At 49.6% G+C, this 27,468-nt stretch overlaps 1 protein-coding gene across 7 annotated transcripts; it reads left to right on the top strand.

Annotated features, from left to right (window-relative positions):
• The first annotated feature begins 237 nt into the window (after nt 1-237).
• On the top strand, nt 238-27,422 carry B3GAT1 (beta-1,3-glucuronyltransferase 1). 7 transcript variants are annotated; one of them, XM_015883909.2, is made up of 7 exons: nt 238-841; nt 16,267-16,379; nt 16,536-16,682; nt 18,800-19,308; nt 20,859-21,155; nt 25,537-25,654; nt 26,529-27,422. In XM_015883909.2, exons 2-6 carry the CDS (start codon nt 16,376-16,378, stop codon nt 25,621-25,623), a joined length of 1,044 nt encoding a protein of 347 aa, XP_015739395.1. In that variant the 5' UTR covers nt 238-841; nt 16,267-16,375; the 3' UTR covers nt 25,624-25,654; nt 26,529-27,422. The 7 variants fall into 7 exon arrangements, with proteins under 7 accessions (XP_015739395.1, XP_015739398.1, XP_015739400.1 ...); XM_015883912.2 differs by having other exon boundaries at nt 245-841; nt 18,836-19,308; nt 26,526-27,422; XM_015883914.2 differs by having other exon boundaries at nt 248-841; nt 16,267-16,396; nt 18,836-19,308; nt 26,526-27,422.
• Nucleotides 27,423-27,468: the final 46 nt, after the last annotated feature.

Raw genomic sequence — 27,468 nt, 5'->3', positions numbered from 1 at the left:
TGCCTTCCTGAGAGCCTTGCTTTCCATCTAGCATCATGTCACCACTCTGTCTCGGAATGGTGCTGAGCCTCCTCACCAGCAAGACCCGTCCCTCGCACCCATCCCTTCCAGCCTCATGCTTCCCTCTTGCTGCTGAGCTGGGAGAGCATCTCCCTTTGCCTGTGGCAGTAAACTCACTGGGTGATGCCGTGGAGTGAGGATAGCAACAACCAATTCCTTAAGGGGCCATCTCAGAGCCTTTCCTGGCTTTTCCTCCTGTCGCAGGGAGAAGTGCCCCTGCCTAAGTGGAATAAATTGGTACAGACCATTAGCAGCGCAAGACCTCCTCCAGCGGGGGAAAGGAGGGGGCTGTCGGCGCTGCTCTGGATACAAAGCAGTCAGCCACGCTCTGGCTCCTTCCTCCCGCATCCCGTTGGCCTCCTCCTCCCTGTTTGCACGCTCCCTCCCTCCCACGCTCGCTCCCTCTCTCATTCTTTCCTTCCCTTACCGCTGCAGAGAGACAGACCTGGGGAACTGATGGTCCACGGAGGAGGAAGGAGCTCTCCCCTGCATTTCTTTGAGGGTGAAACGGAGAGGCAGAGAGATACGATGAAGGAGCGTTTTTGTTGCTGCCTGGATTAAGAAAGAATACATAAAAAATATATATAAATAAATAAAATCCGGACCCAACAAACAAGGAAAAAGGGAGGAGAGAAGGAGGAGGAGGTTGTTGGGGGGAGCCCACTCCAGTGGGTGAACAGCTGCTTTGAATCGTGCCTCTGTTCCCAGGGATTAAAGCATGAATGGGAGCAGCCTCCCAGCCACGATGGAGAGAGAAGGCGGTTCAGGCTGTGGGAATAAGGTAACTCTTGCCTCTCACAGACATTGCATGGCTGAGCTGAGCAGGACAGAGATCCTTTATGCACTAGGGCTGGGTGTGTGTATGTGTGCATGCAATGGGCAGGGTGTGGGAGGAAGCAAGAAAGACTCCAAGCAATTTTACTATCTCTTTCAGTGTATTTGAAGGATGCACAAGGGGTCTTGGGGGCTGCAGTGCTGGAGATCGCTTTACCTCCCTTTCTCAGGCTGGGTGCCATAGGATGTCAGGCTGCTTTGCCTGGGGAAAGGTTGGCTGGGAAAAAATGCCCATGTCTCGCCTCCAGGAGCACTGTGCTCCCAGCTTTGCCCTCCCAGCCCTGCACCTGCTCTGGGGCTCCCCTCGTGGGCTTGTGTGCGGCTCTCCAAGATCTGCTTGGGGACTTCAATGGCCCTGTGTCCCCCAGAGCCCACCCGTGTACTCTGCAGAGTGACAGGAGGGAGGTGAGAGGCAATCAGAGAGTTGCTTTTCTCTTTCCTGGGTCAATCTCTGCCTTTTCTTTGAACAGAAAGAGCAGGGATTTAGGAGGAGGGGGAACTGAAGTCCCTTTCATTCGTGCCAGCCAGTGGCGAGAGCCAACTTTGGGGCTGCTTAAAGGGAAAAGCTTTCCAAGTGTTGGTTGTTTTGCTTTTTGGTTTTTGGGGTGTTTTTTTTTTGAGGAAGAAGAAATGGTTGTGCAATGCTCTGCCAGCTGAGGATGATCTCTGTGTCATGTCATGTTGTGTGAGTGGACTGGGATGAGAAATAGTGATTAACGGCCAGAAAGTCCATAGCGATCAATGAAGCAGTCCACAAATGACGCTTGCCCTTTTCCTGCTGAGCTTCTCTCTGCTATAGTTCTTGGATCTGTGACCTTTAAGGTCCTCATTTCTTTCAGCCAGACCAGAAAGTACAATTTCAAACCATGCTGGGAAGTGGCTCAGCCCAGATGTTGTTTGGGAAAGCATGGAGGAAGTCCTGATGTCTCCAGATGTAGATACCATACCCACTTCATGCCCATAAGCACCTTTGGGGGCTTCTTGGAGGGTCTTCAGCTTGTCATGGAGCTGGGAGGAATTTGCTTTGATTACTTTGCTAGCAGCATGTCACAGATCATGTGCACACAGTGCAGAGAGTCACAAGCCCCGATGAGCTGTCGATTGACTTAAGAGCTTGTATACACTTGTAAGGAGTTCACAGCCTGATGTTTGCTATGGACTCAGAGGCAGTGCAGTCTGTTCGTAGGTCTTGTGTGCTTGTCTGACACGTGTTCCTGAACATCTACAGCAAGGTGATGCCAACTTGTGAAAACATTGTTGTGTATGTGCATGGACATCAGTACAGAAGCTGGGCTGTGGAAATGTGGAGTGGAGCTTCCTTTTGTATTGTGAGTAATTCTTGCTTATGTGAGGACATTGAGCCATTGAGGTGCATCTTGCTGACTTGTTTGTGTGATTAGTGCTTCCCTATATGCAAGTCTCTGATGGGAATGAAGTGACCAAGATTTGGCTTGAGAAGATGGTTGGGATTGCTTGGGTAACCTGACAGGGTCAGTGTGAAAAAGGTGGGAGAAAATGGAGGCGTGTGGGGGGGAGGGGAAGGTAAAATAACTTTCAGTACGTAGCACCAAACTCTTCTCTGCATCAGCTTCAAAGCAATGAGAAAGATGGAAGATATTCAGAAGAAGGGATGGAGTAATTAGGCTGTGAAAAAGAAAGATATTGTGTCAGAAAGGCTAACCCTGTGATATGAGCCAAGAGCCTTGGAAGTGGGCAAAGCTGGCAGGGCAGTGGATGCTGCAAGGAGGGGAAGGTAGCTGAGCAACATTTTTGTTTTCTTGGTAGAATATTTTGGGGTATAAGAGAGGGAAGAAACGCAATGAGCGATGCTGACTGTGAGTACTTTCCCATCTCATGCACCCAAGTTCTGAATCTCTCCTGCCTTCCCATAGGCATTCCAGGTGAAGCACTTAGCTCTCCTGCACAGCACTAGGAATCTGGGGTCAGTAGTGAGGTGGTAACGGCTCTAATGAGAGCTGCTGCTTCTGAGCTGGGCTAACTTGAGGAAGGTGCAAGAGATGGGATGTAAACCTCGTGTCATTTCTGTTCTCTAAGGTGGCAAATTGAGAGGGCATCCAAAGGAAAGCTCTCCCTCTACATGTATGTGTTGGTACAGAGAAGAACTTTCATGGGTGTTAATTGGCATCTCGATGTTTCCTGACCCAATGAGGTGGCTCAAAGTGGAGAATAAATACCGTCCTTCTAAGGAGGAACAGTGCCCTGAGCCAGGGACAGGACTGTCACCTTGGATGTGTCACAGGCCTGGCACAGTTTGTGATTCTGTTCTCCTGTGGCTTTGTCCTCAGCAGGGCAGTGTCTCAGCCCCAGCCAGCTCCAGCAGTGCTGGGGTTTTCTCTCTCCTCCCCTGACCTGCAGCATTGCTCCGTGTCTTTCTGGGTTTTGCTCTGCAGTTGTACAACCCCTGAGGCAAAAAGAGCCGTAAGTGCATCTGGTGTGCAGGGCTGTGTCACATCAGCGTGCCCCCAACACCACCAATTTCTAGTAAATAATTTCTCTGACAGGGAGATCTGGCCTGAGCTGACCAAGAATCCTTCCAATTGCCAAGTGTGAGCACAGACCCCACTTGTGTAACGCTGGCTGCTCAGCATCACGATAATGCGTTCTGAAGGGAAAGCAGCACATCTGCCCTTTGAATTTTTTTTCCAGAACCCTCACATTGCAGCAGCAGAAGTCTTGGGAAGTGAAAAGAACTGTTATTTAAGGGACAAATTAGGGCAAATGTTGCAGTTCTTTTTTCCTAGTGTCTCATTCAGTCTTGCCCTTTGCAGTACCTTTGCTCTCTCTTGCCCTTGTTTCACTGCTGCCAGCTCAAGAAAGTTGTGCAAAAGCAGTTTGTTCTTCTTCAAACAAAATCCAGTGTGCAGATGTGAATCCACAGGAAGAGAGGATGCAGAGCCAGGCTGTTCTGCGTCACTTTGCATTTTGTCTTGCAGGGATGCACAGCATGAGAGGCTGCCTGGGTTCCAGATCTGCTTTATGTCTCCGACTCCCAGGGACGCAGCAGACTTGGGTCAGCATCCTTCTTGGGGCTGTTGCCCTTTATGGTTTTCTCACCCCACACTTCTTTACAGCTCTGCATTGTGAAGTGCCATGCAGCAGCCCTGAGAACTGAGTGGGCCTCTGCTTTATTTTTTGTTCAGACATATGGCTGGAGCAGCTTCAATACACACTATGGCAAAGCATCTTCTGGAAGCAATGTCACAGGAAAGGCCGTCTGCAGTATCTTTTTCATAGGTCCACACTCTCTGTACTATGTCATTCTTTCTGTTTTACTTGAGGACATCCTGAAATGGGATATTCCCAGTGATTTGTTCCCTGGATGGCAAGAGAGGTGGCCTTTGCCAGCTGCAAGGCCTGAAGAGTGAGGATGGATTCTCCCTCTTTCTCCTGCCAATCCCAACTGCTTGTGTTTGATTTGGCAAGCTGATGTCAGGGCTGGATTCACTTTCCTCAAGCGAATAAGGGCCTTGCTGAGTAGAGATCACAAGGTGTGGCTCATAATTAATCTTAATATCCTGATTAGACGTGTGGACCACCCCCAAGTACTCTAAGCAGCACAGCATATTACTCACTACTGAACATATCCTCCTACATTTTCTAATGGAACTCCACAGCTCCAGGGAGCTGAGAGATGGGAGAACTGAGGGCAAACAGTTCCCAGCTGTGCACTGCTATAGGTCTGTCCCACAGCTGTAGGCAAGTTAATCCATTCTGTCTTTGTACAGAGAGTTGAGCTCTTCTGAGATACACACACCTCGCATGCTCCTGGCCCTGCCCCAGCACCACGGAGCCTTTAAGCAATTTGCCAGCTGCACTGGTACTCAGCAACCCCTCCGGATGATCCATGGGGAGCACAGTGTGATATTCTTGGCAGTGACAGCAGAATAAATAGGAAATGCTTAAGATCCCCTTCCTGCCTGGATCAGAGCTGTTTTCCTCCAGACAGGAGAGGAGCTAACCTTCTTTGCAAGGCTCCCTGCATTGTTCTGTAACAGCAGGTGATATGTCAGCACTCAAAGGGTGTGTGGTTGCATCGGTCACTGCTGGCCCAGCTCCAGTCTGTACACTGCCTGCAGTGCTATTTATTGTTAGCTCCTGAGATGTGGTTTGCTGCTCCTTGGTGCTGCGTGCATCTGAAGCATAGCGTGTAAGGAAGCAGAGGAAATGGTTGTAGGTGGAAGGAGAGCTAGATGCTGACAAGAAAAGGTGAATGTGAACATACTGAGAGTCTTCTGGCAGAGATATGGGAGAAATTTTGCTCATTAGAGTGGACCAATCTTTAGAAATGCATACAAGCCTCCAGCTCTGATGCCTATGAGGAAGTGATTTATGGCTTTGCATCGTGACTGAGAATTCTCTCCATCCAGCTCCAGGCTGTTGCAAAGGTGTGTGTGCACCATGGAGCCTACTAAAGACTGATGTCTGTTGGGCCCTTCTGTGTCCTCTCTGAAACAACAACAGCTGGTACACAGCTCTCACAGTGAGGGAAGTGGTGCTCAGACTCTCCTTCCATTCCTGCCTGGTGCAATCTTGACTGGTGGGTTGGGTTGTCAGAGGAAATTGCTCTTCTGCTCTGTCTGCTGTCTGGGAACCCCGTCAAAGCCCAGTAGGAGTAAGTAAGGAACTGAGAGCTGTGGCACAAAGAACGGTGGCTGCAGAAAGGTGGGAATCCCTTTGCTTACTGATGTCTGCTTGCATAGATTCAGCTGTAAAGTGACATGGGCGGTGGGAATTCGTCTGGAGCTGCGAGCTCACAGCTGCAGTACCTAATCTGCAGCCAGTCTGCTCTCCAGCCTCATGAGCAGTATGTGAATGGGGACAGAACCCCAGTTTCACCAGTGCTGCAGTTTGCTGTGGTCAAGGGGAATGAGACGTGTTTTGCTTTGTGAAAGCAGACAGGCCTGTCTCAGCTGCTTTCCTAAATGCCCTGGCACGGTTGGTTTGCCAGATTTGGCACCTGAAAGACAAGGAAGGCTAATTCAGAAGAAATACCTGCACTCTGCCTGTTCCCCAGCTTTCATACAGCTGGGTTGAGACCGAAAGTAAAAGGATGGATGCTGAGGCTCCGCTCTGGATTTCATGAATGGATGAATGTAGAGAGGCAAGTGGGGATTTTGAGGGGATTTGGAAGCTGCTCCAGGATTTGTCTGGCAAGCAGAGCATTTATAATACTTCCAGCACTACGATAACATAATGTCAGCATGATTCAGGTCCCACTCCTGTTCTTGGCAAACAGGAAGCCCAACTCCTATCACCACCAGGAGGAGAAGGATCCCATTTCTGACAGGTTGTAGTTTTAAATAACCCTACTCTTGTCTCCCATTGGTGTTCCAAAACAAGAGCTGAGATGCTTCTGTGTGCTGCTGTGGACGAGTGGGTCTGGCTGCAGATGCTTATGAGAGAGGAGCAGAGCTGCATGAGCGGTGCTGCCATGGAGCAGAGGAACATGAAATGAGAGAGGAGTGGGTGCCTGGGCCAACTCCCACCTACCCTGGACTGCTCCATAAATACCAGCGGGGCGCTGAGGCATTCTGGCTGCGCTCCTCGCTTTGTTTTTCCATCTGCTTAGCAGCTTCTAAAGCTAAAGAAGAAATGTGTACCGACACATTGCTGTTAACGCAGGTGGCCCTGCAAGGGCCAGGACTGTGCTCACCAGTCTGTGAAGGAATGTACTTGTGGTAGACCCACTCCCAGCAAGTAGGAGAGCAAAAGGCAGTAAGTGCTGTGGAATGACATTTCTCTGACCAGAGTAGGGTGATCTGTGATTATTCCATCTGAATTCCATAGACTGTGGTGTGGAGGGTAAATTTGGAGCTTTGCTGAGATACAGCTGGCCCTGCAATGCTTCTGGGTCATGTTCTGCCATCTCTCCATCCCCGCTGGGATGCAGCTGCAGGCCCAAGGGAAAGGCTGGAGTTTGTGGAGTGTACAGGAGGTGAGTGATGCTTGCTGTGCCATTAATGAGGTACATTAACCAGATGATGAGGGAGCGGCCTGACAGGGCTGTTAACTCCTGTCCTTTGCTATAACAAAGCTGTAAAACCCTCCAGAAGCATCAAAGCAGGAGAGCAGCAAAAAGAGCAGCTTTGCAGGAGGGATTTTACTAGGGGCTGGATGTGGTATCTGGAACCCATTTTGGTACATGGATAAGCTGATAATTTTTCTGAATAATAGATGCACTTGTTGATTGCTGAGGGGCAGGTAGAGGAGAGGGCTGTGTCTCTAAAGGAGGCAGCAGGACACATGGGGTCAGCTGCAGTCCTGAGGGCTCCTGCTGGACCCGGGGAGCTGTGGGTTCTTTGTGAGGTGGTTGCTGTGCTCAGATTAACAAGATGCTTTGAGATACTCCTTCATGCAGTGGTACTGAGAGCGGCCTCTTCCTTGAGACACAGCTTTCACCTTTCTAGTGACATGTTTTGCTTCTAATTTGGGATACAGAAGTGAAATCTGGCACAGGCCTGCCATCCTTGAAAGGCTGCCAGCCAGTTTATGGCACTCCCTGACTGTATGCTCCCCACAGCCTCAGTGAGACACAAGATTTGCTCACCCTTCCCATCCTTAGCTCTTGCAGTAGCTGCAGGGATGCATCACACCCTTGGGAGAGCCTGACTTTGGCTGTGTGACACGGGCTTGTAGGGATATTCAGAGGTTTATTCAGATGGGCTCTGATCCACTTGTATAAGTGGCAGCTGGTTATGGAGATTAGAGCTACAGAAGTCACTATTAATGAATAATTTTCCCCACTGTCTTCCTTATAATAGTGGTGTGTCCACAAGGCATGACTCTAATGCATTCATTTTCAGTGAGCGTGCAGCTCCTCGAATGCCCTTCTGTAGGAATTGGAAGTACTTGTTTCTCTCCATCAGTTTCTTCTTTATACCAGGCATGATTTTTACCAGGGAAGAGTCTCAAGAGCAAAAATTAGATGCTCTGAAAAGGCTGGGTGGGATATGAGTAGTAGAAAGGGCCTTGGGATGGAAGTGTTGTGGGCTGAATCCCAGCAGCAGGGTGTTGTCACATTCATCATGTGAAGAGGTGCTAGGTAGGAGCATATAGAATGCCATACACCTGCTGCTGAGTGCCTGTAAGGCTTTGTGCTGTCAGGATGGGGTGAGCAGGGGACCCGAGCTGTCTCCCAGCTGCTGCCCTGGTCCTTGCTTGGGAAATTCAACAGCTGTGAAACTGATGGTGGCAAAGGATTTGTTACGATCCTCTGAAGCTCTCACCCCACGCATGCACCTCCTTTCTTCCTCCGATTTATCTTTTAATAATGCTGCCAACATTATTTCTCATCTCTGTCTCGTGCGCTCTGCGCTCTGCCTGGCAGTCCCTTTTGTCTCACACAGGCATCTTGAGCCATTCTGCTCTAATGGGGAGAGACTCTGGCTGCTGAAGTTAATAACTTATCCTGCAGCCTGCGTCATTCCTGTTACAGAGCAGCTGTGGATGATGCAGCCCTTGCTCTGTGGGAGGGAAGGGGTTGTGGTGGAGGTGCTGATCCCATTCAGTCTGGGATCAGCCCAAGCACTGGCTGTGTGTGGTGCTGAGCCCTCCTGCATGCAGACAGCACTTATTTCTCCCTCTTTATCTCAACTGTTGTAGCTCATTTTCAACTGAGCCAAAGAGTTTAGTAAGTTTGCCTTATTCTTGAAGATTAGTCATCTGCAGCGATGACATTTGCTAGACTGACAGCTCCAATCAAATGTCAAGGGCTGCACTTGTGCTTAAAGATATCTGTTTAATTTAAAAATAAAAGAAAATCAACCTGACTAATTAAGCGTTGCATGTCGAGATACAGTGTAGGAAAGCACTGATGTGTTCCAGGTTGCTTGAAGAAGCTTCCAGGGTGCCGTGGCCTGGGGTGGGCAGAACTGGAGGGAGCAAAGTGTGGGTCTGTGCTGTGCCTGTCAGTGCTCCTGCCTCTGCTCTGCCCTTGGGCAGGGGATGGCCTGCCCCTCTGTCCCTGCCATGAGCTTGGTTGTAATAATAACGATGTAATTTGCCTGGTTGATTTGCATGCAACATAATTACCACATGATTACAATATTCTTAGAGCAGCCATTACAAAACTCTTTGGTTTCGCAGAGCTATCTAAGAGCTTATCTCACTCCTCACCTTGCATGTGTGGCCCTGCAAGGGAGTCTGGCTGTCCATCCCTGTCTGCAGCGCTCTGTATGGCAGGTTATACCCATGTACTTTTAGCTGCTTGCACATTTGAGCTCCTTGAAATGAGGCACTGTGTGGTTCATGGGGAGTATTTTCCAGTCTCCTGGCTATTCTGGAGACAGATCAGTGCCTGGCTGAGCAGGTCAGGTTTGCATACAGAATGGAGGTGCTCTCATACATGACAGGGGCTGGCAAGTTGTGCTGGGGAGCTGGGCAGCACCAGAGGCACTTGTGAGGATTAGCCTTCCATAGGAGCTGCTGCTTCACTCTGCTTTGACTTGGGCTGAGAAACCATTGGCTTAATTCTATACCAGCTTTTATTTGGCTTTTGCATTTCTTATTCAAAATCTGTGCAGGGTTTGGCCTTTGGGTGTTTTTAAAACTCGGAGAAATGACCTTTCCTGGGCACACACACCAGCCCATCAGATCGGTGAGAGCTGTGCTTTGCCAGCACCTGCAGCATCAGAGTTTGTGCCGTTTCCCTATTTAGCCTGTGAGCTACTTGAGCCTTGCCATTCCTGTCCAAAAGTAGGCAGCTATTTTCATCTCACCCCTAGAGCAAGCTGCGGTGCAGGTGAGCCAAAATCACTCAGCCACAGGGAAGCCAGTGTCAGATCTGGGTTTGGATTGGAAGCTGGACAAACTGTGGATTTAGCCTTTGCCTTCTGCACTCAGAGTCAAACTGAGAGCCAAATCCTACCTCCTTGGGCACTGCTGGAATGGCTGTGGGTTGATTGGATTGACACACAGGTTTGTTTTGCTGGTAGACACAAAGAAATCCTTGCCTTCCAAATGCCTCTCAGCTGGCAGACGGGCCACGTTATCCTGACAGCTGGTTCCCAGGCAGGCAAAGCTTCAGTGCTCACTCTGGAAAGAGGAGATAGAGGAAGAAGGGAAAGTGTATGATGGAAGGAGCCCCATGTGCTTGCTTTTGGCTGGCACTGTGGTGTGAGGAGACCCTGTTGGATCTCAACGGTGACCAGAAATTGAAGGGAGGTAGTTTGAAAATGACCTTCCTGTTTCTGAGGAGAATATTGTGTAGGTTTGTGGCTGCACAAATGGGCTGCGGAACGGCAAGCAACGATTGATTGTGTTGCAAGCTGCTGAATTACAGTTGGGCATTTGCTTTATCATCCCAGGTCCCTCCCCACCCCCTTTCCCTACCGTAGCCTGAAAGAATCGATGTTAATCCCTCAGTCCCATTAGTGACTTTTGCAGAGGTCACAGGCTGGCGGTCTCTACGTGCTGTTTAACCCCCAGCACTGAGCAGGGTTTAGGATTTGAGCCTCATCTCTTTAAAGAAGCTGTCTAATGGAGATGGGAGCTGGGGATTTTCTATGCTTTCTACAGTTTTGGGCTGACTTTGTTGCAGGCTTGTCCACAGCAAGCAGACGGTGTGCAAGAAGGCAGGAATTTACATGTGGATGTATAGCACAGAAGCTCTTTGGTTTGAATTGCCTGCATGGCTGCTCTTAGAGCCTCTAAAATGCAAAGCAACCAATGCCAGGCTCCTGCAGCTCCTTGCAAACAGGGCACGTTGGAAGTGGCTCTCAGCCACTGACAACAAAGACATGAAGGGGGTGCTGGTCAGGTGAACCTTGTTATTCTGACAGCTGTGCCACTCATTTCATCACCCAGCTATGTTATGCGTGTTTAACTTGTTAGGTTTCTTTGGGCAGAGGGAGGAAGGCAAGCCCCCATGGTGCACAGTGTTAGCTTGGCATCTTTGGTTCAGTGATTCCACGGTGCAAGTCCTGTGAAATCTGAATGGGAAAGGAGGAACCTGGCTGTCACAGCCTGACACCTCTGGTAGGTTGCTATCAACCCCTTCGGACAAAGCATATGCAAAGCCTCTTATGGAGCTGTGGAATTTAGACCAATCATGTTGAAATTGGGTCATCCTTTGTTAATGTCCCTTTTAAAAATCCATGGAAGTCAGCGGTGCGTAAAATATTCAGTGTCATGCAGACCACGGAGATGGAAATAGAGTCCGGAGATACGTCTGCTTCTGACAACATTGACGTGGCCTTAGCTGAGCAAGGGGCTATTTTGAGGCATTGCTGTGTCACCAGCCTGAGAAGACTTCATGGAGAAGGATGAGGAGCTGATGTTGGAGCTCTTTCCTCAGCACACGTTCAGCATTCACCCACGAGCAACCTCAGAGAAAGCTGAACGACTTTTCATGGGTGTCGTCAGCATTTCCCCAAGATAACAACTCCCAGTTGCCTTTCTATTTTGGAAGTGGGCTGTAAGTCAAACAGCTTTTCATCTCAATAGGAAGAGAGATGCTTTTTAAAACCAGTGCGTGAAGTGATCAAGTAGGAGCGGGTGCTGGAAGAGCTTTCTAATCTGAGGCTCGAGTCAACCCACAGCTTTCCATGCTGGAACAACCCCAATCCACCAGCACAGCCCCTGGGACCTCCTGCTGGCCAGGGCCAGGATGCTGAGCATCCCAAGGACCCACACTAACTGCTGCCAAGTGTGTGACATGGTTTTGATGGTGCCTTGCTGAGAGCAAACAGATTGCAAAGCCTGTGTTCAACTCTCTTCAAAAGCACTGCAATAGAGAGATACCTGCTGCTGCGGTGCTGATTGCTTTTCTGTACAGAAAAGGAAACACATTTAGGACAATGTATTAAGCCTCTTAAGGACTTAGCACTTAGCAGAAGGTCCATTTTGCTGTTGGAAGTAGCAAGATGTGAGGGTGTTTGCTGTCAATGTAGGAGCAGTGTCATCACATCTCCAGCCCTGCCCATCACTGCAGGTACCTGCCAAGGCAGAGCAGTGTGGAAGGGGTTAATGTGGAGAGGAAAAAGTTTCTGGTGTTTGTTAAAATTTGGCTTAAGCTCCGAGACTCAGCGGTGTCTGTGTTTCCAAACTGGGTGGGTGGCTCATTCTAATTCTGGATATGCAGTTTATTCACATACACAACTAATCCCTTTTTGAATCCTGTTAAGTTCTTGTTCTCCTTAGTGTCCTGTGGCAATAAGTTACAGAAACTAATTGTGCTTGCGTTGAGCTCCCTTGATCCACTTTGCTCATGCTTGCTTTCAGTTCTAAGTGTTGTTCAGAGAAGCTCATTTTCAGGTTTTATCTTGGTTGTACTTTTTTAGTGAGACAATCTGTGTTCACAGTCCCATTCGTTGCAACCAGGGGCTCAGTGTTGGAGAGTCACATCTGAGCTCCTATGGCTGGATGTGGTTCTGCTCTTACTACCAGAGGAGCAGCAGGAATCAGAAATGTTTCTGATGCATTTAAACTCCCTCTCTTAGTTTGCAAAGCCCTCATGCCCATAGAGCTGGGAAGAGCTGAGGGTGGAGTCAGCACCCCCCTATATCAAAGAATAAGCAATTCAGTTCTAGCAACGCTCTACTTAATAACTAAACCACAATTAGCTTTGTAGTTTTGCTACTATACTTATAATAGCACCCATTAAAGTTATGGGGTTTTTAGGCAGTTACGGCTTACAGAGTAATTAACGAGCAAGAGGCTTTATTGCTACCTTTATTTTCAGCCAGTGCTTTACAAAGGTTCTCTGCCAAACAGCAGCTCATGGACAGGACCCTGTGGGTAAGGACAGGACCCTGGGCTGGGTAAGGAGACCCCAGGGCTGCACTGCTCCCCATGGGCCAGCAGCAGAGCTTGGTGCTCCTCTCTGCACATAGAGGATGTTTGTTTGGGTGGCTTGGAGCTTTTGGTGCTGTTCCATCTAGGCAATATTTTTCCTTTGGTGACTGATGCGTATACACAAGCTCAGCGAAACCCATTCTTCAGCTGAATGTGCTCCAAATTACTCCTATTCAATAAGGGGAAACCGAGGAGCGATGCTGTGGGGCTGAGCAGCCCCAAAGGAAGAGGGAAGGGGAAAAGTGACGCTAAACCTGACTGCAGAGCAAACCAACGTTCCCTATGGCAAGTGTCAGAGCTGACGCCAATTAGCCGGGTCTAAAAAAAGAACCTTCCACATTTAATAAGCCAACACGTTACTAACGCATGGCTCTGGGATTTATTAAAGCTTTTTTATTAGATGAATGCCCTTTTGATATCACCATGCCTTGCCACCATTGCCCTCTGCCGGAGGATGAGGAGTCTCTCCCACCACGTGGCCTTTGTCAGATCCGGCTCTGGCAATGACAGGTTTCCAACCTGTGCAAAACACCTTTGTTTTAGGAATGCTTTAACTCCGGGATTGCTTACAGTTGAGCTGATGGTTTGTCTTATTTTGCTTTGGTTTTCCATACTTTTGCTTTTCATAGAAGCAAACGGAGCATGTTCTTTTTTAATTAATTCACATTTCAATGTGTTCCCCCTCCTTTTCCTACCATTGTCAACTGGAGACAAGCCAGGTTTTGTTCTGAACCTTTCAGTGGCAAAAAGAGAGTGGTATTAGGAGGGGGCAGGAAGGGAGCGGATGCCTGGAAGAGGAGCAGTGTTTCCCCCACAAACAACAGCAAACATCCTGGGGCAGCATTGGTCATAAGGGGCTGTTGGGCTGCAGGGTGAGCTTTGAGCTGCCAAGCTGTGACTTTCCTCAACAGCAGCAGAATGAAATCAGAGGCGACCATCTATTTCCTCACCGTTGTTGTTTGGAGGAGAAAATGGATTTCAACTCTTGAAGCCTTAAGGTGTGATGGAGGGAGGGAGCATGGCAGCGTCACTGAGGCCCAGGAGAATTCTGACCGTGTCCTTCGGTCAGGTTTATTGGGGTCATCAATAAAACATCGCTTTGTGAATTAACACTGAGCATCTGGAATGCTGTGTTTGCTGGGGTACAGAAGTGTGGGAGGCAGCTGCAAGTGAGATACATTCCCATGGCAGAGCATCATCCCCTGGAGCTGAGAGCAAAGCTGTGCTGGCACCTGGAGCACCAACTGACACATGAGTGACCTGGAAGCTGCTAAATGCTCTGTGGCAAATTAAAAGGAACTGCTGCTGCAGAGACCAGTGTACAAATGGTTGGAGCCTGCTGGCTTTCCTCTATTCTATGCACAGAAATCATGCAGTGTCCCAGCCTAAAGGTGCCCATTCTCCATCACATAAAGCCCAGAATTGAGCTGTCCTATGGGAAGAGATTGAAAATTTGGGATTTGATCAGCAGGAGGCAGGGAGAGGTAAAAGTACTGGCTTTAGGGGAAGCTGCCTTTGACAAACAGGGCATTTGGTGCATGTCAGTCCATGCAGGCATTTCTTTTGCAGGATCACTGCCCCATGCCTGCTGTGTTTGCAGAGAGGCACTGCAAGGTGTTGGGGCCTTTCAGAGGCACCCTTCTGTGCCCTACCGGTGTGCTCAGAGGGCATTGCTGGCTTTAGCAGGGAAATCAGAGGGTACCATTGCTCCATGCCTTCTGTTCAGGCACTATCACAATGGCAGGATGAGGCCAGATGCTCTTTCCTGAGGGCACCATGTGCCTTGGCAGTGTGAGGCAGGAAGGATCTCTCTTGCTTTAATAGCTGGAAAGGGATGGAGCAGAAGGCTGATGTTTGCTGGAACAATTCCTCCTCTTCCTATCTGCTTTATTTTGTCTGGATAAGGCTGATTTCTTCAGTTCTGAAAAAATTAAGGACAAACCTGCATTGCCAGGAGATGCTTCCTAGAAAGCCTTTGGGCTGCCCAGTTGCACAGCACTTATTTCAGGGCTCAGAAAGTTTCCTTACCACTGATTCCCAAAACCAGGCTGCAGGAAGCCCCATTCTCAGTAGAGGGGATGTGTTTGGTGGCTGGTTTGGGGTTTTGTTGTTGTTTCCTCTGAACACCCTTGCAGAACAATAGCTGTCCTATGTCACGCTCACTTGGCACCATGGTCCCTGGCCCAGATTTTGGCATGGTTATAGATGTGTCCCCAGAGAGAGCCCTCCTGGAGTTGACTGGGAGTTCTCAGTTGTGTTTGTAGGTTTTGTGTGGGTTAACATGAAGGAGTCCCCAAAACATTTGTTGAGGATTTGCATGTGAATTTGAAGGACAAAGGCATATCCCTACCCTTTCTTTTCCCTGGCAGAGGAACACCTCTGTGATTAAAGTGCTTATCTGGAAGAGTCAGAATCCATCCAGGGACTTAGATATCACTTGCTTGCACTTTAAAGGGACAGCCCATCCGTTCCTGGAGCCATTTCACTTCAAGTCTTCCCTTGGGCTCGGTGCCATAGACTCAATGTGCAGCTCTATGGTCGAGGCTCAGACAAGGAAAATTCAGATCAGTCTGAACAGGGCTAAATTGGAGCTCTGAGCTTGGATCTCTCCACAACTGCCCAATACAACTGAGAAAAAGCAAGCTCCATGGCTGTCAGGAAAAACATCCGCAAAGCAGCATCTGTATGCATCACATCCAGAACCTGGGCTTCAGGAGCTCCCCTGTGATTTAAGGAGGGGATCTGATGGTTTCTAGGGCATTGCAGGGAAAGAGAACAGTCAGGCAGCTTGTAGCTGTGAGGGTGAGAGATTAGAGCTTTTGCCCAGCGTGGAGACCTCCAGCCTTTGTCTGCAGTAATCTTTGGGCTCTTTGTGACTGCAATGCAGCCCTGGAAGCAGCAGGCTAATGTATTCCCCCACCAGGGAACAGCGGTACTAAACTGCTACCCGTGTTTGCAAACTGTCCGCCGTGTGTATCCCTGCTAAGTGATGTACTTCTCTTGCCAAGATACTGGGATAAAATACAGTCTGCTTAAATCTTGTATGTGCTTGTGTTGAATCAAACTAAGCTGCTGTGGCAGTTTAATATACTCCACTTGCAACACCTCCGAGGTGGAAGAAATGAACCTGAACAGGCCATTGGAAGCCTGAGTTAAAACTGGCTGCATCGAAGGTGCCAGTGGGATGGTCAGAGCTGAAGGATTACAGAGACAGGCAGTGTGTGGAGCTGCTGGCTTTGCTGGAGCCAGCACAGGGTCTGTGCTGATTGAACTATGAGACAACTGGATTGGGGGTGAAGGGTCCTTCTGGGCATGGATCAGAACTGGTATTGAGCAACTGCTGCTCGGCTGATGTGGTGGCCTTGTTCAGTGAGCAAATGCAAAGGAAAACAGGGCCCTGAGCACCCAGGAGGCATCCATCTCTCCTGGAGGGGCTGGACACATTTCTGTCGCTCACTGCCCTGGTGTAGTTTGCTTTTCTCAGGGAGGATTGTTGAGCTTTGTGGAGCAGCAACCTGGTACTTTTCTCTGCCTTCTTACCTTTGCTTTGTGTTGCAGGTTTCCTGCCAGATGGGTGCCTGAGGTTCCTGCTGGAGGCCCCAACAGCATCCCATAGAAGTGCTCTCCTGGTCCCAGCAGCTGAGGCCCCTCCAAACCTGCTTCTGCAATGGGTGGGTTGTAAGCACTGGTAAGACCTATGAGTCGTGTCGCCTTCGCTGCTCTCTCTTTTCTCTCGCGTTCTCTTTCTCTGTCCTTATTCCTTCCTGCCCATTTATTTCTGTTCTCCATTTGCTCTGCTGTTCTGTCTCTGGGGTTTTCACTGTCAGGTAATGAGGAGCTGTGGGTCCAGTCAGTCTTGGAGATGCCGAAGAGACGAGACATCCTGGCTATCGTGCTGATAGTTCTGCCCTGGACACTACTAATCACCGTCTGGCACCAGAGCACCATTGCTCCACTGCTTGCAGTGCACAAGGGTGAGAGAAATCAAACCAGCCCATGCCAAGTCTGCGCATCACTCCCTCGTCCTCATCTCTCTCATTTCATCTCTCCATGGCAGCCATTCCCATCTCCGCTCCCAGTCCATGCTCATGCAGAAGCTTCCCCACTTCTGCTGCAGGAACAGCCCTGTGCTTTCCAGGAGTCTTTGGAGACATCAGTCTCCAAGCCATGGGACATGTTCCCTACACTTGGAGAGCTCTTCCCCACCTACATCCAGATTCAGTGGAACAGAGCACAGAAGGAGAGTGCTTTCCTTTACTCCCCAGTTATATCTTTTTTTAAGGGAGGAGTCTTTATTCTTTGCTGTTCCATTCTCTGGGCATCCTTCTGGGGAAGAAGGCCAGCTCATTTTCTGTCTCTAGTCCTTCGCTCTGGGAGATTTTCTACCCTTTTCACTGTAATGTTCACTCCATCCTCAGCAGTTTCTTTTTCTTTTGCTGAGCACTCTGGTGTGTCATTGGAATTGTCAGGAGCACAGAGTCCATCCTGAACAGTTTTACCTTTTCCTGGAGGACTTGGACTTGCAGCCACCTACAAGGCTTAGGACAGCTCTTAAGGGAAAGGGGACTCATCTCCAAAAGGTGTTTCACAGGATGTGGGATCTCTATTGGGCTCCAAAATGGGGTTTAGAGAAATATCCTTTCTATATAGTGATCTGAATTGATGCCATAAAAACTAGGACCAGTTTGTTGGTGAATGACCGTGGACAATGAAGTCGCAGCACGGAGACAGCCCTGCTGTGACCCGGTCCTGAACTTGCTGGTGCCCTTGGTAAGATGCTTCCTCTGAGAGCGCTTCTGTGAGCGCTCAGTGGAAAATGAGTGGTGATAGAGACCGACCTGAAGCTCATGGGAGAAACTGTTATGTGCTTGCAATGCATTTCTGAGATCCTTTGGTAGCAGGTGCTGAAAATGAGATGTGCATCTATATGCTAGTGGGGACATAGTGACAGTGGATAAATGTGCCAGGATTTACAGCTGAGGGTTTGCAAACTATCTCATATGTCTCCTTCAGGCTCCATCCTGGCTAATTATCTTGTGCCCGTGTCCAATGCATTTTGCAGCTTTATTTTTGAATTGATTCCGGTGCTCGGTGCTTTCAGATAGCTGTGTTATGCAATGCAGATGTGCTTCACCCTATATAGGATGTGATCCTCACGTGTGCAGGATCCTTTGGTCCCCAAACACACACCTTCAAAGCTACCAAGTGCAAATCCCTCATTCAGTTCAGGGCTGTATCAAAGGCTGCGCTGCTCTACGTGTAACATGCTATGAAAAACAGATAGTACCCTGCTGGATCAGATCTGATGGCTGTCTGTTCCTGTTCTTTCTCATCTGAAGTCCCCAGCAGCAGCTGGCTTTGCAAAATCTGGGGCTCTAAGAGTCAGGCACCCACTAGAGAGCAGCTGCCGTACCTCTGAATGGCAGCGCCCCTTTATCTCTCTCAGTTCCTAACTGTGGATGCTGGTGTTCCTGCTGCTCTACATAGTGTGAAAGTTGAAGGCTGAAAAAGTGACAAACTTGTTTTTTTACCTTGAGCTGAGTGCCTTACCCTTGCTTCCCTATGCTACATCCCAGGCCTGTCAGGAAGCAGCAGGGTATGCAGTGTCCTGGCCAGCAGTGATGCAGGGAGCTTCAGGTGATAGAGGGACTCCATGTGTTCAACAGCTCCAGCCCAGTTTGATTCCCCACTTTCCAGTCCCAGTGCTCCAGTGCAATGAGTCCTGCCCTGCTGAGTGTGGTGCCGGGAGCACTGGAGCTCTTTGGGAACAACAGATCATCAGTCCCTGTTGCTAATTTCATTATCTAGATCTAATTGCTCTACAAGTCTGTCTCCTCTGGGCTCTCAGGCCCTGACGGGTGCAGCTTTTCTAACAGCAGGAACTTTGTTTCTCGTGGGTGTTTGCCCCCGATTCCTTTATTAATTTGTGTACTTATTTATTCAAGCCTCTGTTTGAGCTTGTTTCCTTTCCTCTTGGGCTGTGGGGGTGATCTCCTGCTATCAGTACACAGCCTGCTGGCTCATCTGGGGGGACGGGGGGTGTCGGAGGAACGAGTCCATGCGGTTTTTCTTCTCTCATACCCTTGCTCAGATGATGGTGGTGACTCCCGGCGTGATCTCGCTGCAGGCTTGGACTCCAAGGAATACTGCTTGTCGGACCGGGACATTGTGGAGGTGGTGAGGACAGAATATGTTTATACTCGCCCACCCCCGTGGTCAGACACCCTTCCCACTATCCACGTCATTACACCCACCTACAGCCGGCCCGTGCAGAAAGCAGAGCTGACACGCCTGGCCAACACCCTCCTGCATGTGCCAAACCTGCATTGGATCCTGGTGGAGGATTCCCAGCGGCGCACACCCCTCATCACCCGGCTGCTGCGGGACACAGGGCTCAACTACACCCACCTCAACGTGGAGACCCCTCGCAACTACAAGCTGCGGGGAGACATGCGGGATCCCCGCATCCCTCGGGGGACCATGCAGAGGAACCTTGCCCTGAGGTGGCTGAGAGAGACCTTTAACAAAAACAACAGCCAGCCTGGGATTGTTTATTTTGCTGATGATGACAACACCTACAGCCTGGAGCTCTTTGAGGAGGTAAGAACTTGCTGGAGGAGCCCCAGCCACCTGAGCACAGCATGTGGGCTGCAAAAGGTGCTGGATACATCATCTCCTGTGCTCTGGATCAGTCCTGTGTACAGTGGTACCACTGCAGCTTTCCTGAAGGTTTCAGGGCAGGCTGATCTAGTGGTTGGCAACCCTGTCTGTGGCAGGGGGTTGGAACTAAGTGATCTTTAAGGTTCCCTCCAACCTAAGCCAAACCTCATTTCTATGATTCCTTTGGGGCTTGGTGATGTGACTGTTATGTGTGCATTTCCCAGTGTCAAAAGCAATGCAAATTAATGGGGACCCTAGTATTGCCTATGGCACACGGTGAGGAGGCATACATCCATACACTTCTCTCTGGATTAACATGCTCGAGAGGAGCATGTGTTTGACAGCACCTGCTTCATATCCTGGAAACATGGAGCCCTTTGTGCTGCCTGGAGAGGGGTCTGGAGGGAGATGTGTACCTCACCTCTCAAGAAGGACCTGTTCCCATACGCTACTGAGGCTGAGATCCTATAGAATGGGACAAGAAAGTAGGATTGCCTCCTTCTCCAGTGGCTGCCAGTTCCCATACCAGGGATCTCCTGTTTATTCACTCCATGCATGCCCCGTTCTCTTCCCTGATGGCTCTCACTTCAGCTTGGATAGCCACAGAATATACACGCTTTTAAAGCTGAAAGCAAACTCAAGCTGAATGTCTTTCTTCCACTTTCCTCCTTTGAGGCTGGCGCTGGCAGCATCTTCAGAGAGACTCTGTGCATTAATAAAGCAGAAAGGGTTCCTTCATTCACCCGCCTGCTTCACCCATGTGCTTTGCTGAAAGAGCCTTCTCCTCTCTGATACCGAGCTGCAGTTAAGGTCACATGGAGCCAATGGAACGTGCTGTGAAATGCAGAAGACACGCACTATTGTTCCCCGTGGACAGGCACTGCCGTTAGCATGTGTATAATGCAGAAGGGCAAGTGCCAGAGCTCTTCTGGTCTCGTTTGCAGTAATTAGCAGTGATGAGATTAGCTCTGGGAGATCCCTGATCTAAGAGCCTGGGCTGAGAGCAGAGCGTGAAGCTGAGGCTGCCAGAGAGCAGGGCCAGGCACTGGGAGGGCAGGCAGACGGGCATTCTGATCATCTGTACTGGCAAGCACACACTGAAGTGTCCCCTGATGGCTTCTATCTATTTCTGGTGACTCTATGGGGAACGGAGGCATCTAACATCCCTCTGGATAGCAGGGCAAGCTAAACCCACTTACTTAAACCTCCGTTACAACCATTGCTTGAAGTTTTGTACCTAGTGCTGAGCTCACACTCAGTCCCATGGCCATAAGCCCCTTCCCAAAGCACCACACTCCTGCAGCCCCGGGCTGCACACCTTTCATGGGTGAGTGATACACAAAGCTCCATTGCTCCCGGCCCCACATGTCTCTTGCAGGACGCTGGGAAGGTGAAGGTGTTTTGCTGGAGGTCTGTTGTGTGGTGGATGCTGTGTGCAGCCCATCCTTCAGCACACACCCACTGTGCCCTTCTCTCTCCTTTGCCTCCAGATGCGCAGCACCAGGAAGGTGTCGGTGTGGCCAGTCGCCTTCGTCGGTGGCTTGCGCTATGAGTCCCCCAAAGTGAATGCTGCAGGGAAGGTCTACGGCTGGAAAACTGTGTTTGATCCCCATCGGCCCTTTGCTATAGACATGGCAGGGTTTGCTGTGAACCTCAGACTGATCCTCCAGCGATCTCAGGCTTATTTCAAACTACGAGGAGTGAAGGGAGGCTACCAGGAGAGCAGCCTGCTGCGAGAGCTGGTCACCCTGAACGACCTTGAGCCGAAAGCTGCCAATTGCACTAAGGTAAGGTCTCTTCCTCATACATGGGATGTGAGGACATAGTCATAGGGCACGCTGATAGTTATTGCCCTTAAGACTCTCCAGTCCAATCTGAGAGGCAGCAGATGGATATCTAGCTGGGATGACAGGAGCATGCGAGATACAATGAGACAATGCTGGTTAGCCTGACAGGCATCAATCAGAGCACATCAGCAACAGAGGGGCTGTCAAGTGCTCTGAAAGCTTTGTGAGAGGGTGGCAGGCACTGGAGGGACTTTATCTGGGATCAGAGACTCCTGCTTGGTGCTCATGCCTCTGTCTGTAGCAGGCAGCCACCCAGCCTCCATTGTGTAATCATCCCAAGAGGACTTTTCTTCTTTTACAAATGAGCTGTTACTGCAGACAGAGACAGTGTTGGGCCATCTATTCCAGGTCCTTATCCACTTCAGAGCTGAAAGCTTTTCCTGCAAAAAAGCTCTGGCCTTGCCCTACAATTAGATCTTTCTGCCTCTTACCCCCTTACTGCCCTACTAGCTAACAGCAAGTGCTGGCTGGAAATTAGTGTGCTTTCAGCAGATCAAGGGAGATGCTCAGGTTGTTTTAGGCTGTACAGAAGAGTTGGGGCACTGTAAGGGAATTAGGAAAAGGCTGGAGGTAAGAAATGGTGCTGACAGACAGGCTGCCGTGCTAGTGCTGCACATAGAACTGCAGGTCAGAGCTGGAAAGGAAGCAGGAATTGCTGCCCAGGATTTGAGGCAGACTGCATTTCTTTTCCTGGCATGGCTGTAGGGATCTTACAAGGGTCCTTGTTGAGAACTGAATGCTGTCTGCTCCTGGCAAACTCTGAGTGCAGCTTTGCAGGTTAGTCTTTGCCTTTCTGCTCTTAGTTGCTGCCAGCAGCCTCCATTTTCCAATTGCTGTTTTGTTCACCCTTCTGATGAGGAGGAGAGTCCAAACGAGCAGCAGAGGAGGACAAGAGGTGTCTGTGCTCTGGGGTCCCCAGCATCACAGCGCAGACTCTCAATGGGCCAGTGTGCTCCTAGCAAGTGTCATTGCTTGCAGCTGTAAAGCTCTGCAGTCAGATTTACATTACAGATTACGACGTGCTCAGGTACCATCATTAAGGAGGGATCAGAGAACTGTGTAAGATAAGCACAGATGTCTGCTCTCCAGCAGAGCTGCCCTCGCTATGTATGGGGCTGTAATGTTCAGCTGCCTTCATCCCACAGATGCTCACTCCTGCAAAAACCTTACATTGGGCTGAAGGCATACATTCTATTTATCTTCTTCATTTGGTACCCACCCAAAATGAAGAAGAAAATGAAAGAAGTTAAAGTGAATTGCCCAGGCTGGTTAGCAGTGGGGTTGTAAGGGAACGTGGCTTTACAATCATGCTCTGTACTTCTGTGTCCTGCTGCTTCTACATTTCCCCCACAGCACACAAAGCTCTCTTCAATCCGTTGACACATTACATCTGACAGGATCAAGGTCTAAGAGATCTCATGTTCCCATAAGGTTGATGTAACTGGGACATATTCTGCTCCCCATTTCCTGGGAGTGCCTGAGGAAACGAGCTGCAGCGCTCAACCAGAGCCCTTAAAGGACAGGGACCTTGTCAGCGGCCTCAGCTATTTGAACAGCACGAGAGCACAGACACAAAATACAAGGGCACTGCAAATGATGTGCTTCTTGTTCCAGCTGCTCGTTCAGCTCCTTGTTTCCCCAGATGGAGACAGACTTCTAGTTCTGTGGGTGAGGCAAGTTTCTGTGCACTTGGGTGGTTTTGGTAACTAAAAGCAGCCATTTCTTTGCTCTCCTTCCCTCCTGGCTGAGCGTGATCTGTGATTAAAGCCGTGGGCTCCAGCCTGGCATTTAGGTGGATGTTGCTGAAGGAAACTGGCTGGCAGCCGTGTGCTGGGCAGGGATTGCTGGGCGACAGCGTGAGTGTGGGCAGCGTGAAATGCCACCATGGGAATGGCACTGCTGTCACACACACAGGCTGAGAACAGGCAGCAGAGTGTCCCCGCAGCGCCTGAACCCCAAACTAATGCTGTGGGTCTGGGAACCAGCTCTGAGAGGGGGAGAAATTCTTGTGCATTGGAGGAGAGCAAGCCTGGCCCTGCAGCAGCCAGGGAATTACGCAGCAAAAGGGACCAGAGCTGACTGCTTTGTGACATCACGGCTGTAAAACAGCTAAAGCTGACTGCTAATGGGCAGGGGGAAGGAAAAATTCAGCCTAAGGCAAGAAAGCTTGTAAAGGAGTGCTTTGCTTCCTCCTGATTTTACCCTGTGGTGCTGCAGAGTAGGCAGGGAGTTGGCTTCATGAGCTCTTTGTGTTCCTTCCCTTTCAGGGCCTGAGCAGCAGGGTATGGATGGAGCAGATCTGCCCCTTTTTGCTTAGATTGCTCCTGAAATTGGGCTGCTGGGTTTGTGTGGTTTGCAGTGAGCATTCAGTACTGTGGCTGCTGTGCAACAGCGCTTTGTTGGTTAAGCTTCACACTCAGTGCCTGAGTTGGTGATTTTTAGGGGACGTGAAGAACCTGGAGGGCTCTTTTTGCCTCGTTGAGCCCTGATGAGTCTCCAGAACTGCTGTGCCAATGCCATCCCCTGTAGAACAGCTACATCTGAATAGTTGGGGTTCTGCAGCACTCTGCCTGCTCCAGGACCTTCGGATGACATGGCAGTTGTGGTAGCTCAGCTTGGACCACCAGAACCCTTAATTTCCTTTTGGAAGACAATGAAAAAGCCTGCAATGGCGACAAAGCTATAAAATCTCTTAGATCTGTTCCAAGCCTTGTGATTCTGGATGACAAGGCTGTCAATGACCGACATGTGTTGCAATAGTGAGGACTTCTACAGGGAATGCAGGTGAACTGCAGGATCTGCTGCTTATGGGAGGTCAGGCACTCAGAGCCCCCCTTTGCTCCCATGCTAAATGCACGTTTGCTCTGAGATATCAAACCAGTGCTGCTTGTGGAAAGCATCAAACTGAGAGCAAAAGCAGGTGTTGCTGTGTAAAATGGAGCTGTTCCTCCCATATTAAAGAGCACCGTGTGAGAAATAGTAGAAGCTGCTGCATTGAGCCGCAGACTCTGAGAATCAGTCAGTTGTGGTCAGTTAATTCCACGTAACTGCCTTTTTGGCACTCAGATTTAACAATGTCAAAGCGGGATGCAATTGCAAAGAAAAGCTATTAATGTGTATTTGTGCCTTGGTGCCTGGAGCTGTGTGAGACCAAGCCCCGTTGCTGGCAGTGTTTGTATGGGAGCAGATCTTCCCAGCTCCTGCTGGAAAGCAGAACTGCCCACCAGCTTTGTTTCCAGCACCTGCCCTGCATTAAGGCTTGGCTATTCTGTTTGTTGGATGAGGAGCTCTTAGCTGATGCTGATGCTGCCCAAAGAGCTGCTTGGCGAGACCTGTTTGCTTTTGCTTTTCATTAGGAAGTAAGGCAGTAATTGCAGCAGCGTAATAGCAGCGGCTTCTTGGGAAGGTGGAGGGGCTCCTGTTTAACTACAGGGGCCTTTGAGGAATGCTCTGTTTGCCCTTTAGAAGCAGAACATGGCCTCATTTTTTAGAAAAGCAGGGAGCAGGTACGAGACTGTTTGCATATATTGGGATTGAATGCACCAAGCATTGTCATAGCAACAAGAGGGAGACCCCCACGAGGAGGAACCATCACCGAGCAGGTGAGGGAGCAGGAAACCACAGCTCTGAAGGGACAGAACTGCTGCCAGCAATCCAGCTTGTAGTGCTGAGCAATGAGCATAACTGAGTCTGGTGAAGGGAAAGCATTTCCAGAGCTTGAAGCATGGCACAGCTGCGAGGAACCATTGACCTATAATGTCTCCCCCACCACAGATGTCAGCCAACCTCTTCCATTTATATTTTTTCCAGTTCTCTTTTGTAGGTGTTGATTTACATTGAGCTTTACTGCTCAGATTTTAATAGGAGTTCTAGTCCTGATGTGCTTCAGTGCTGGTTGGAGAGGGGCCCTGAAGGTGATGCAGCTCCACAATGCCCGAGGGTTGGCTAACACTGTAAGCAAGAACCAGAGTCAGGATGTTGACTATGGGAAACATGCATCTGATCCTGCGGTGATGAGGGAACGGCCTTACATCATTGGCAAGGTTGATGAGCCTTTGGAGGAAGATGGTTGCTAACCACATGGAAGGAGCAGGTTAATGTCCCAAGACAGTACACTATAAGATAGGTAATTTCTGTGCACTGTGCATTCTGGGTAGCAGCAGGCCCACCTAAATGAAGCTTTATGCAAACCTCCTTGCAGCTGTGAATGCACCATTAGGCTCCAGGGTAGATGGTTAAATAGCACTATTGACTTAATGTGCAAGAATGTTTGTTAGTGCAGTGAAGGGACGAGGCTAATGACTTCTGCTGGTTTATTCAGATTTTAGTCTGGCACACGAGGACGGAAAAGCCTGTGCTGGTGAATGAGGGGAAGAAAGGATTCACAGATCCCAACGTGGAAATCTGAGCGTGCACAGCTGAACGGAGACCAACACCAGGTGAGAACTCATGTTCTGGAACCATAAGGAGGAGCAGCAAAGGAGGAAAATACCAAACAGTGACAGGACATACAGACCACACAGTCAGTGGCAATAAGGGAGGTTGTAGGTTAAACCCCATTGTGTATCTGTTTACCTAAGGTCAGCATATATAGTGTCTTTGGATGCCACTGCTGGAAGAGCAATGGAGAGGAGCAAATTGCAGACGTGCATGTTGGTGGCTGACTTGTCCATTGTTCGTTCATGCCCTGGCTTCTCACCTTTAATTACCCGAGCATTCTGGTGCATTCAGTCTTCTGTATCTCCAGAGTGCACCCTGCAGTTGGTTTGCTAGAGTGAAGGATGGAATATTTGCTCATATCCATGTCCAGACCACTGCTCTTCATTCTTATGGGGGAAAAAATATATGCACAAATCCCTTCAAGCAGAGCACAGAACCAGGCCTGGAGGGGAGAGAAGGTTCTTGTTCTCTTTTCCTCTCAGATACAGAGAAGTCAGAGCAGCAAGGGGTATGGGAGAGGGGCGGATCTGCTCACAGCAGTGTATTTTTAACATAATGAGTTCTTACAGCACGTTCCCTCGGGCTGCGGGGATGGAGCCCTGCCTGCTGCAGGGCCTGTGCTGTGGCCCATTGGCAGGACAGCAAAGGAAAGCCTGCACTGCACACTGTCTGTGCTATATATAGCAGCTTTGCAGAGAGGCCATAGCTCTTCAGCGCTGTCACAACTGCTTTCCACCAACACCCAGTTGCCTAGCAGCAGTAGTCACAGCTCTGCAAACCAAGATGGGTTTTGGGTTAGCTCCAAGGGGTGGCAGCTCACTGCAGCGAGGCAGAGGGGTAATAAACATGCTGGTTGTGTCTCTGTTGCAGAAGATTTCCTCATGCACAGCCTCCAAGGTTCCTCCCCACAGCATACAGCCAGAAATGCAGTAGCCAGGACCTCTGCTGACTTCCAAGAGTTTTAGTGTACTGAAAGCAAGCAACACTGCATACATAAACTACCCGGATCCCCCCTGCCCTTCCTCCTGGACTCTGAGCAGAACCTGATGCTCCGGGGATGGAAAAAAAGCACAGAAATACAGGACTGAACTTCCCTACGAGAGCAGCTGCCCTGTGAGACGCTCGGTGTGGGAGAACTGCACGATGCACTGAAGATGCAGCTCGGCTGGAAGGGCAGCCCAGACTGAGCGGGCTGTAATACGGGACCTGAGAGCAAGGGTGAGAATGCACACATGAGTGTGCTGGCCCCGATGACTTGTCCTTCTCAGACACGCACCCTGCAGCTACGTGTCCAACAGCCAGAGCAGCTCCCTGCTGACATAAGGGACAGCTGCCTCCTGAGGTGGCACCTCAGCCCTTAATTCTAAACCTACTTTAATCAGTGTTTATTACGCTGCACAAGACAGGAAGGCTTTGGAGGAGAGTGAAAAGCAAGGCAGGTTAGAACAAACCCATTTGTACATCTGTTTCTTCTACCCCCTTCTTCTTCCCTTTATTCAGTTCCATGGTTTGGAGGGCACTCTGTGCTCCTGGATGGAGTTACACGCACAGCACACAGCCCTTGATGCTAAAAGAGCTGTGGGTGGGTTGTAAAGAGATTGTTGCAGCCATACACCATAATGCTTTGTCTGGGCTCAGATCTTAGTTCTATTTAGCTCTCCTTTGGTTCACGTGAACATCAGGTGTGGGATTCTCAGAAGGGCGCTCCTACATAAAGCTAAATTTCTACTCTTAAAAAATAAACTACTTAAAACTAGGGTTTGAACATGAACAACTGATTTTAGTGCATTTACCATCTTAGTGGGGCATATCT

The sequence above is a fragment of the Coturnix japonica genome, chromosome 24 (assembly GCF_001577835.2).
Source record: "Coturnix japonica isolate 7356 chromosome 24, Coturnix japonica 2.1, whole genome shotgun sequence".
NCBI classification, from domain to species: domain Eukaryota; kingdom Metazoa; phylum Chordata; class Aves; order Galliformes; family Phasianidae; genus Coturnix; species Coturnix japonica.
Note: the sequence above shows the minus strand (reverse complement) of the source record. Positions and strands in the feature narration are given on the sequence as shown.